The 9,987-nt window shown below is 38.0% G+C and overlaps 2 protein-coding genes across 2 annotated transcripts in view; both read right to left on the bottom strand.

Annotated features, from left to right (window-relative positions):
- The window catches only part of LOC122076100 (ubiquitin carboxyl-terminal hydrolase 17-like), a 7,545-nt gene extending 3,419 nt beyond the window's left edge, over positions 1-4,126 (bottom strand). Inside the window, exons 1-6 of the mRNA XM_042641393.1 lie at positions 3,469-4,126; positions 3,284-3,372; positions 1,048-1,133; positions 750-912; positions 500-620; positions 164-321 (exon numbers count right to left, since the gene is read on the bottom strand). Coding sequence (XP_042497327.1) covers positions 164-321; positions 500-620; positions 750-912; positions 1,048-1,133; positions 3,284-3,372; positions 3,469-3,978 — 1,127 coding nt within the window. The 5' untranslated portion in view covers positions 3,979-4,126. The remainder of the gene's footprint in view (positions 1-163; positions 322-499; positions 621-749; positions 913-1,047; positions 1,134-3,283; positions 3,373-3,468) is intronic.
- A 646-nt stretch (positions 4,127-4,772) lies between these two features.
- On the bottom strand, positions 4,773-8,178 carry LOC122076101 (ubiquitin carboxyl-terminal hydrolase 16-like). Its single transcript, XM_042641394.1, has 2 exons — positions 7,357-8,178; positions 4,773-4,945 (listed from the first exon to the last, which is right to left on the bottom strand). The coding sequence occupies exons 1-2, from the start codon at positions 7,650-7,652 to the stop codon at positions 4,942-4,944; spliced, it is 300 nt and encodes a 99-aa protein (XP_042497328.1). The 5' UTR covers positions 7,653-8,178; the 3' UTR covers positions 4,773-4,941.
- Positions 8,179-9,987: the final 1,809 nt, after the last annotated feature.

The following is a 9,987-nucleotide window of genomic DNA, read 5'->3' as shown; positions in this document are numbered from 1 at the left end:
AAAAAAAAAAAAACGCAAGACAGCCACATAACCAATTGGCATGAATTAGCATTGTGAAGATTATCCAGAAGCTTTCTTTTTTCCATCATGACGCAAGAGAAAGGACATAACTGGTTAACTTAAAAAGAATGAAAATGCGCTTAGACAAAATAGTGAATTTCACCTGCCACAGTGATACTTGTTATCTCCATCCAATGTTTCAGTCGCTGTAAACTGTGCAAGAGCCTCTTCGAGAGTTCCAATGTCTCCCTGTATCTCAACAGTAAGATCCATCATCCGTTCATGCCGCTCAGATTTGCCTTGGCATTTCAGACACTTTATCTGCAAGTCCCAGTCGTCAAATTTCTCCAATTACTACATCTAAATGATAGAATCTACCAAACAAATCCAAACTGATTGATAAGTATTAAAAGAGAAATTGAAGCAGTGTTAGAATGTGAATATTGTCTTAATATCTTCTATCCCCTGTTAAAATGAACTCCCAAGGATCAAAAAATACCTTAGATCGAAGGTAACCCCCAAATATCAGGCCTACAAGGGTTGTCTCTTCTGCCATTTGGTCTACTGCATTTACCCCAGCTTCCTTGAGGCAAACCGATTGCATTGTATCAATAGCATACCTGAATCAATAACCATTAACTGAATCAGAGATTCAGCATAGATGTATTGGAGAAGATACAAAAGCATAACAAAATGGGCAAGCCATAATTTGATATGGTCAGCAGTGGAGATATCAAAAGACAACCCACCTTAAAAATTCATGGGCATCTTCTTCTCTACCATGACCAAGATGACTGCCAATGCTTTGTATTTGCGAGAGTATGCCAATGGGAGAAAGTGGTGATTTCCCCCCCTTTGCCTTCAGAATTAGATCCTCAAACTCACAGGAGAAACACCACTCTTTCTTCGGACCTGAAAATAACAAGGAATATAAGATAAAAAGTAACTAAGGAAGACAGAATTTCTAATCAGTACTCAATAGTTAAAATATAGTTCAAGAAATCACATAACTACTAGGTACAAAGGACATCAAGTGCAGATACTTGCATGCTTTAGAGTGGAGTCCTTGAAGAAGATAAGCAGTAAGAGGCCGAGTAAATGCCAGGCACTGGAGAACAGCATTAGCATAACAGCTGTTTTTCAGAAAAAAAAAAAGGAATATTTGTCAGTCACAATTTAGAGTACATCAGTGTAGCTGTTGTTGGGCTCCCGATTTCTGGAGAGCCATCCCCACCAATCCAATTTACAATTGATCAATCTAATTACTGATGACTTTGTAGCAGCACAACCACATACTTTTTAAACTACTTAATTTTTTCGATTTACAAGGCAACCTTATTCCAGAAGAGAATTAATGCAAACTTCATCTATGAATATAATGCTATAATGGTCATTCTGAGGAGTTAGACAAACCTAGTGGATCTGGAATCATATGACTGGGATTAGATAAAGATTACACAGTTGATGAATTATGCAGAAATCGTTTGACAGTAATAGCCTCCAATATTAGAGGATGGATTTTGGTATATGATGAAGATAAGTTTGTGTAGAAAAGGCATAGATACATCACTATGTAAAATCCCTTCTATCCCTAAACTGACTAAGTCACCAGACACTGCATGCTGGGAACATATCAGGATTAGGTTCTTCTACTGAAGTACTGATATGGTTTCCACCTTCGGAAATACATGCATGAAGCCAGAGAAGCATCACTAAAAATAAGAAAAACATACAACAATCTCAAAGGGACAAGGCCCAAGAAAGAGCTAAGGAGTAAGAGAAAAAGAAGCCAAGGAAACAACATGAAACAAGCAACCCAGCAGCGATCAACTGCCAAAAAAATAATCCAAGCAGAAACCAGACAATGTAAACACCTAACCATCAGCTTCACTTGAATACGAACACCCAGAACTTAAACCTCCCAAATCCAAGAAGCAACACACCATACAGGAAAAATATCAAGCTCATCACATCAGACTTGACAATTTCTCTTCCAGGTCAACTAAGAGACAAGAGAGTTATTTGGCTGCTTCTTTTATTTTCTACGAGCTAGATGCCTTTACAGCTTTCCAGGGAACTCTAAATACAGTAATTTCTCTTATTGTCTCTCCAACCCAGTTCCATGCACTGTCCGGATTTTTAGATGAAGGAAAAAAATAGCTCTTCTCCTCCAAGGAGAGGCAAACCCTATTCCTCACTTTTTACCGAATGGGCTGCAGCTTAATAATATAGAAAACATTTCACAGGTATTCCATATGGCATAGTTTAAGCACTTCAAGCATAGTATATTGGTGATGTAGATGTTTCTAGTTACTTTGCTCCTATTACCAACTGGGTCTAAAGGTGAATCAGATTGGGATTTCTCTATTTAACCCAATCACATTGTTTACAAAGAATCAGGCTAACCATGCAAGTCTTTCCAGGTTCAGCTTGAGTAGGTTGTGCTGATTTCATTATGAAATGGGTTTGAGTTGGGAAGTTTTCCAACCAAACCAACTCCCAAACATAACTTCCAACAGTCCGATAAGCAGCAAAGGTTTCATTTGGGAAGTTTCCAATCAAGCCCACTCCCAAACATAACTTCCAAAAAAACCATAAGCAGCACCAGCACAAAAATTTCTCAATAAGAGAGAAACAGAGGATATTCCCCCCAAATGCGATACAATTTAAGCATTAGAAGCTAATTACAGGTGCATAATTCGTCTGTCAGACTCTGATCAGTAGTTATAAAACCCATAACTGAAACTAAAACTCAGAATCAGTCCCTTTGCAGTTGGTCAGCTCAGGGACAAAGTATGCAAAAAACCAGAAAGCACTGGACAACTGTTTTGAATCAAACAACAAAAAAAGCTGGTTGCCCAGCTGACTTCCACTGGCAAAATTGATTTTCCAGTTCTAATAACCATGATTTTGAACTAAAGCAAAAACATGTGCCACTACCATAGATTGAAATTTCAGTCAAAAAATCTCAGTTTTGACACTTGTCAAAATGAAATGGCATGCGAATTAAGGGGTCGTCAATGTTTTATTTTTTCACCGAAATGGGCCATATTCGGTGCCATCACGGTGGTATATTCCGACCATTTCGGTCTTTCGGGTCTTTTCGGCGCCATTTCAGTGGTATGAAACAGAAATATTGAAACTTGGCCAACATGCACCTAGAACAGCATATGTTAAAGCAAATATTTCAGCATATTGACCACAATGTAGCATCATCAGAATTACACATCTTTAAGATAAATATGCTATGCTTACGTATTAAATAGGAACTACCATAATTCACCTGTTCCCACAGTTTGTGAGGCCAAATGGGCGCAATTCCAATTTGTCTGAATTGTAAAGTTTGAGGAAAAATTCATAGGGAAAGACCATCTGGAAAAAAAAAAGGATATCAGTGGTACATATCACAATAACTCCAGAAAACAAATGCCCCCCTTATGAAACAAACAGCATAAGTTGAAGCAAAACCTTGCAATTGTATTTCCCGGCAATCTCAGTGCCGAACCCCAATGGGTTGTATACTGAAATTTTTGAGGACCTAAATTGCTGAACAACTTTCCGCACAGAAGTTTTCAAGCCATTACCGACATTAGGCATCGAACTTGCAACCTCAGGTGAACCATTTCTCACCGTTTGAACGCTATTGTCAACTTTTGTAGACTTCACTGTCGGAAAAAAGTGGACCCCCGTGTGAGAAGATGGATGCTCAGAAACAGAAGATGATGAAGACCTAATGGATTTAGACTTCAATAGCTGTGTATCATTTCTGCTTTCATTAGCCACAGAATTTGACCTTTCCGAGCTCAAGGCTGGCAAGCTACTGACCCCAGACCTATCCGTAAACATCTTTCGATAGGGAGCAGCTATAGTGGCAGGATTTTCATTCTTAAAGCTTGTTGAAGCATCAGTGGACATGACCATCTCAGGCTTCGAAGATGGTGAATGAAAGGAAGAATCAGTATGCCCAGACACATTCATTGATGAGTGTAAGAGAGAACCAGAATCAGATAAAACTCATCACCATCTTCTGTGATATGGGAGTTAGCAGAATCATCATGAACACCATTCAAATCAAAAGCTGGGCCCCAGAAATCAGAACATGCTGTGGATTCAGCAGGCATATATGCATTGGTGCTTGAACTCAAAGAACCAGTTCTGCTTGAAGCTGAATGAACAGCAGAGTTGTAGTCATCCTCTCCAGCATTAAAACTGGATTTCTCCTGTTTTAATTTACTAGAAGAAGAACAATTTACAGAATTGACTGAACTAGTAAACTCTGAAGATAGTGATTTACTTGGCTCCATATCCTTAATGTTTGTGGCACTCTCAAGCTTATCTGCTGTGATAATATTGGTTTGAAGTGCCTCCAATCTGTCAGATTTGCTCGGAAAAGGTACCTCACAGACAGAATCAACCAATGATTCATTTGTGCCAGTGGAAGTACAGAAGCCATCCAACAAGGAATCACTAGAAGATTCAGGAACAGTGCTTTTCACTTTGGTATCAACAAGGGGTTCAATTGAATCATCTTTCCTGCCTAGAACTTCAAATGAAGCAGGTTCCTCATTTGAGGTCTCTATTGCTTTGCTGTGTAAGCCTTCAGTCACCAAAATGTCACTAGAAAACTCACATTCTTCTCCCGATACTGCCTTTTCGCCAGAGTCATTAACATGGCTGGTGGTGATTGGAGTGATTTGGGGACGACATTCATCCTTGTGCCCTTGTCTCCAGTGAATGATTTGGCACTTACCAGAGCTACACAAAATAATTTTCACATTAATATTGTGGTACGAAAAAATTCTAAGAGGAGCTCCAGAGGTCAGAATAAACAGATACAGGTTGCTGTTTCATTTATTGTTACATCACTGCATGTAGTCTGACCATCCAATATTCATCCTTCAGTTTAATCAAGAAGTAGGCATCCAAAAAGAAGGGATATAATTAACTGCAACAATATTAGATTTAGCATTTCAGCAGCTGCACATAAAACTTAATTGAAAGTAAAAAAATATATGCATTTAACCACATCAACACACACAAACTTGTGGCCAGTGCATCAGAATTTATTGAGTTCTGCATCCCCCTTTTAATGACCACATGACCATTCACTCTTTTCCTATAAAATAGCAAAGCAAACACAATGAAAGGGCATATCATGAGAGACTCATCACCTAATTATCCATAGGATTTAGTTTTTGTGTTTTGGAAAAGATGCATGGGGTCAGAATTTTCATTGTCCTTCAAATTTAAAGAGGTCTAATCGTAAGAGATGCTGGCAGGGTTAGTTCAGATATATTCTATGGGTCCTAAGAAAGCAGCTAGCATCCATATAAACTTAGTTGTCTATTTAAGATGAATTTCTTAATAGAACTAGTATTAAAACACTTTAAGTAGTAAGTTAAACTGTTAAAAGTCAAAGTAGGAAAATTTAAAAGCTATCCTTTAGAGTTTGAAAAATATTTGGAGTGAGGGAGTCCAGTCGTGGCCTCTACAAAGATATAATTCAAACATTTGACTAGAATGGAATGTTTAGTTTAACACTAAGAGAGCAGTTCACTTCCAATAAAGGCTAGCCAACCAAAACCTAACTTATTTGAGGGACCATCCCTTATTTCTTCCTTCTTTCTTCCCCAAATCTACACTATAGATGGAAGCTTTCTTTATTTCTCTCATTTTTATAGATGCTTTTGAGTTGAGCTAACTTATTTGAGGGACACTTCCATAGCAGGTTCACATAACCAGCCTTTCTTTTTATTGTTCCTGAAGGTAGTCCAGTGCTATAGAAGTCACAGGGTTAGAAGTGGAAATAAGATGGGACAGGCGCCACTAAAACCAAAGTTCCCAGCAAAAAGTATTGCAAAACAAAGGCTCTCTTTGGTTTAGCTGCAGGCTAGCTCTTTCCCAAACAAAAAAAAAAAAAAATGCTTGATACCAGCATGGACCTATTTGCAGGATGTGTTAAACAGCTTTTTAGCTGGTGACCACCATTAAGGGAATCATCAAGCCAGGAACCTCAGGACGCATTACATGACAACTGAAAGTCAAAAGTGCATTTGGCCAAAGAGAAGACATAAATGACCACAGATCTTAAACAAACATCATCCCAAAGGTAAAAGACCTACTTCAATAGCATGCATTACTTCCAATGGCGGAGCCAAAGCACTATTACGTTGCTCCTTTCTGTCAATAATCCAATCCTGGGAGAGGAAAAGATCTGCTACTGTAAGCTGCAGATCAGGATTTTTAATAATTATTATTATTATTATTATTATTATTATTTTTTTTTTTTAAGGAATCCTTAACAGGATTAAGAAGACATAAATGACCACAGATCTTAAATAAATATCATCCCAAAAATTAAGAAACCTAAAACCACTAATCAATTTAGACTCGATTAGTCTGCAAAGGTACATTAGGACCCAAATATTATCTTGTTACCCTAGTTAATGAAAACCTGACAAGCATAATTCGCTTGCTTCAGATACAAGACCAAAATTAATTGCTTTCCTATTGACATTATGAAAACCGTCATGTGTCAAGATTCATGCATCACATTATGAAAACAATCATGTATCAAAATTCATACATCGTTACCCCTCCATATCTATGAAATTCAGTTAACACTTCTCACCAAAAAAAAAATCAGTTAACATTTTCATTACATTGAACCCTCACATCTCTCTCCTAAATCTTGAGTTAGGATCACATCATGGTTGAAATTTGTAGGTTGAAGATGAAATCTAGAAATTTCAGCTTTGCAATTGTTCCTTCCGCACATATGTCAAAGATGCCTACTCTTCACTTTCCAACTATGTAATTGTTGCAGTTGTTCCATCTCCATATATATCAAAGGTGACACCTCCCCTTCCCTATTGGCTATTGTTTCTTCCCTATAGTTAAAGATCGAAGATGAAATCACAAATAAGGGGGGAGAGGGGCGGTGGAATAAAATGCAATTGGCAGTATCAGTCCCTTAGTAAGTTACACATGAGTATGACTTTAGGCGGTATCACAGCCCCCAAGATAAAACCGAATCATTGCCCCTTCCCAATAGAGGAAAAAAAGAGTATAACTACCCAAATTTCTGTGACCACATTATCAATTCAGGGATTCATTCAATCTGTTTCCATATTCTCGGCCATGAAATATATCCGAAACCACATTTTCCTCTAATATTAAGGATCAAAAGTGGAAAATTTTCGTTTCCTCTAGAATTAAGGATCAAAAGTGGGAACTTTCCATAGCATCAAATTTCAACGGCAAAAAAAAATGCAATAACAGCAAATAATGATTAAAAACCGAATTCAAAACCTTAAGACGATCACCAGATGGGGCGTAGAAAGAAATCAAACACACCAATATCTCACGGCCTTGCAACGAGAGCAACGCGTGGTGGTGGGGCAATAACAGACGGCGCACTGAAACTCCCGAGCAACGGAAACGGCGGCGCCGTACTCAATCGAAGCCTCGAGCTCAGCCCTAGCGGCCTCTTCGGATGCCAAAACGACAAGTCTCTTGATCTCCTCCCTCCTGGCAACCGCAAGCTTCCATTTCCGACGGACGAAAAAACCGAGGCCGAAGCCTGGAACCACGACGAAGAAGAAGAAGACCAGGATCAGGCCCGTAAACCCTAGATCCCTGGAAACAAGCATTTATACAGGACGCCAGATGCATCCAGAACATCAAAACCCCAAATCCTCCTCCTGCAGCTGCGCAAACACATAGATTCAGTGGCGGAGGCGGTGGTGATGGTGCTGAAGCCGGTGGCGTAGATGGTGGTTGTGGTGGTTATGCATGCAAAAAGCGATGATTCAACGACGGATCAGTGGTGGCTTCGGTAGATGGAAGCCGTGTATGATTGGTGCATCATGAGAGATGGATGTGACGTGGACGACGGTGTTAACGGAGGAAACGATGATGAGAATCCTAGAGAGAGAATCGATGGAGAAGCTCCAATATCTTGTTTCCCACAACAAAAACAAAAGAGGAAAGCTTGAGAGAGAACGAGAGATGCAGAGGTAATGATGGTGGTTTCTCGGGTGAATTCTGAGAATTTTTAGATTTCCAGTCCTCTCTCTCTCTCTCCTCTTTCTCTCTCTAGCTTTTTTTATTTTATTATTTTATTGCTGGGATCGGAGAGTTTGGCCATCTGGGGTGAGTGGGTAGAGGAGGGAGGCCTTTTGAGGGGTTTAGACAGAAAGCATCAGGAAGGTGCAGAAATAGACAGAAGGGTCTAATTAATTAGAGAATTAGATTAAATTAATTAAGTTAATTGCGTAATTAAAACGAGGGCACACACACTCACATAAGGGGGGAAAGAATATTTACTTTTTTTAAATGCGTTTGAAGCCTTTGAGTTTGAGGCGTATAATATCGAGAAGCGTGAATTCTGTGCTCACCAAATATTCGAGTTCGAAAATACTATTTTTGGGTATGGATCGGACCCGGATCCGAACCCGATTCACGTGGTATGACTTATTGACCCAGTGAGTCTCTCTTGGAATTTGTGTCGTGTCATTGACTAGTACTAAAAGATTCTGCAGTGATGAGCGCGTTTCCTTGACGGTTTGTGCTGATTTGTGGAATTTAGAGGTGTTTTTTGGTGCTTCTCTTTCTTCTTCCTGGCTCATCTGCTGGGTTTTGGACCTTTGGGTATTAGAGAATATCTGCTCGGTTTTGTTAGATAAAGACAATATGAGGCGACAAGAGTCATGACTGATGACTCACCACTAAAGCGTGATTAATGGCACAGCCTCACAAGGGTAAATAGAAGTATTTATTAGCATATTTTAATATTTTTAAATATAAATAATTTGTTTGTTTGGGTTTTATTCAATGACATTAGCTCAGGTTTATCTCAGCTAAATGAGATTTTTTCTCACTTCTTGTAAGGTCATTTTAGATTTACCTTTTATTCGTTAGTTTTTCTTCGATCCGTACCAAATCAGTATTATATACTAGATTATTCAAAGACCTCCGTTGAATATTATTTTGCCACCTCAATCGATTTTTTATTTACTTATCATGTATCAGAGTTACTTCCAAATTAATTCTAATATGATCACTCCTTGTTTTATCTTTCCTAGTTTTGCTGTTCATCCATCGTAATATTCTTATATCTGTTACATTGAGTTTATTTATATAATGTATCTTAAATACTCAACATTTTGTATCATACATCATAGTCGGTTGTATGATTATCCTGTAAAATTTTCTTTCGATGAGGAATACGTCGATCTTTTAATACTTCGGATGTATCTCTCCACATCATCCATCCTATTTTATTTATCTATAAAACATCATCTTTATATCATTTTTTTTTTTTATGGCTGAGCTTAGATACCTAAAATAATCACTTTACATAATCTCCCTCCTATTGATTTTCACTAGTTCATCGTCTGTTGTAGTATTATTAAAGTTACACACCACATACTCCATTTCCATTCTACTTATATTAAAATCTTTTGATTCCAAAGTCATCTACATAACTCCAACTTGGCATAAATCCCAACTCATGCCTTATGCATCAAAACAATATTATTAGGAAAAAAAAAACATACACCACTTGAAAAACTTCATACTCAATTTCAACAATATTATCTTTTTCTCGTATTGGCATACATCTCTATGTGTGTTCATGCATGCCTCCGATACTCCAAGTAGTATTATGCACTCTCCCGTAATTTTAGATTTTCAAAGTTCTATTTCCCATTTGACAAACTCTATTTAAGTTAAAACTTGATTTGTGACAAAAGACCAAAGTTCCACTTATCCACAAAAGTTGACTATGATCCAACATGCCACATTGTAGACTTAATATACCCCACACAATTATCAACTATATAACATATTTAGCTGATCACGTAGGTTTTTAGGTCGAGTTGTCATTCAACCACGATGAAAAGAGAATCTTTTAATCCACGAATTTTGGTAATTGGATGGGACTCATAAATAATATTTTAGACCTTAGACAATAGGGAAAGTAAT

The sequence above is a fragment of the Macadamia integrifolia genome, chromosome 4, assembly GCF_013358625.1.
Source record: "Macadamia integrifolia cultivar HAES 741 chromosome 4, SCU_Mint_v3, whole genome shotgun sequence".
Taxonomy (NCBI): domain Eukaryota; kingdom Viridiplantae; phylum Streptophyta; class Magnoliopsida; order Proteales; family Proteaceae; genus Macadamia; species Macadamia integrifolia.
Note: the sequence above shows the minus strand (reverse complement) of the source record. Positions and strands in the feature narration are given on the sequence as shown.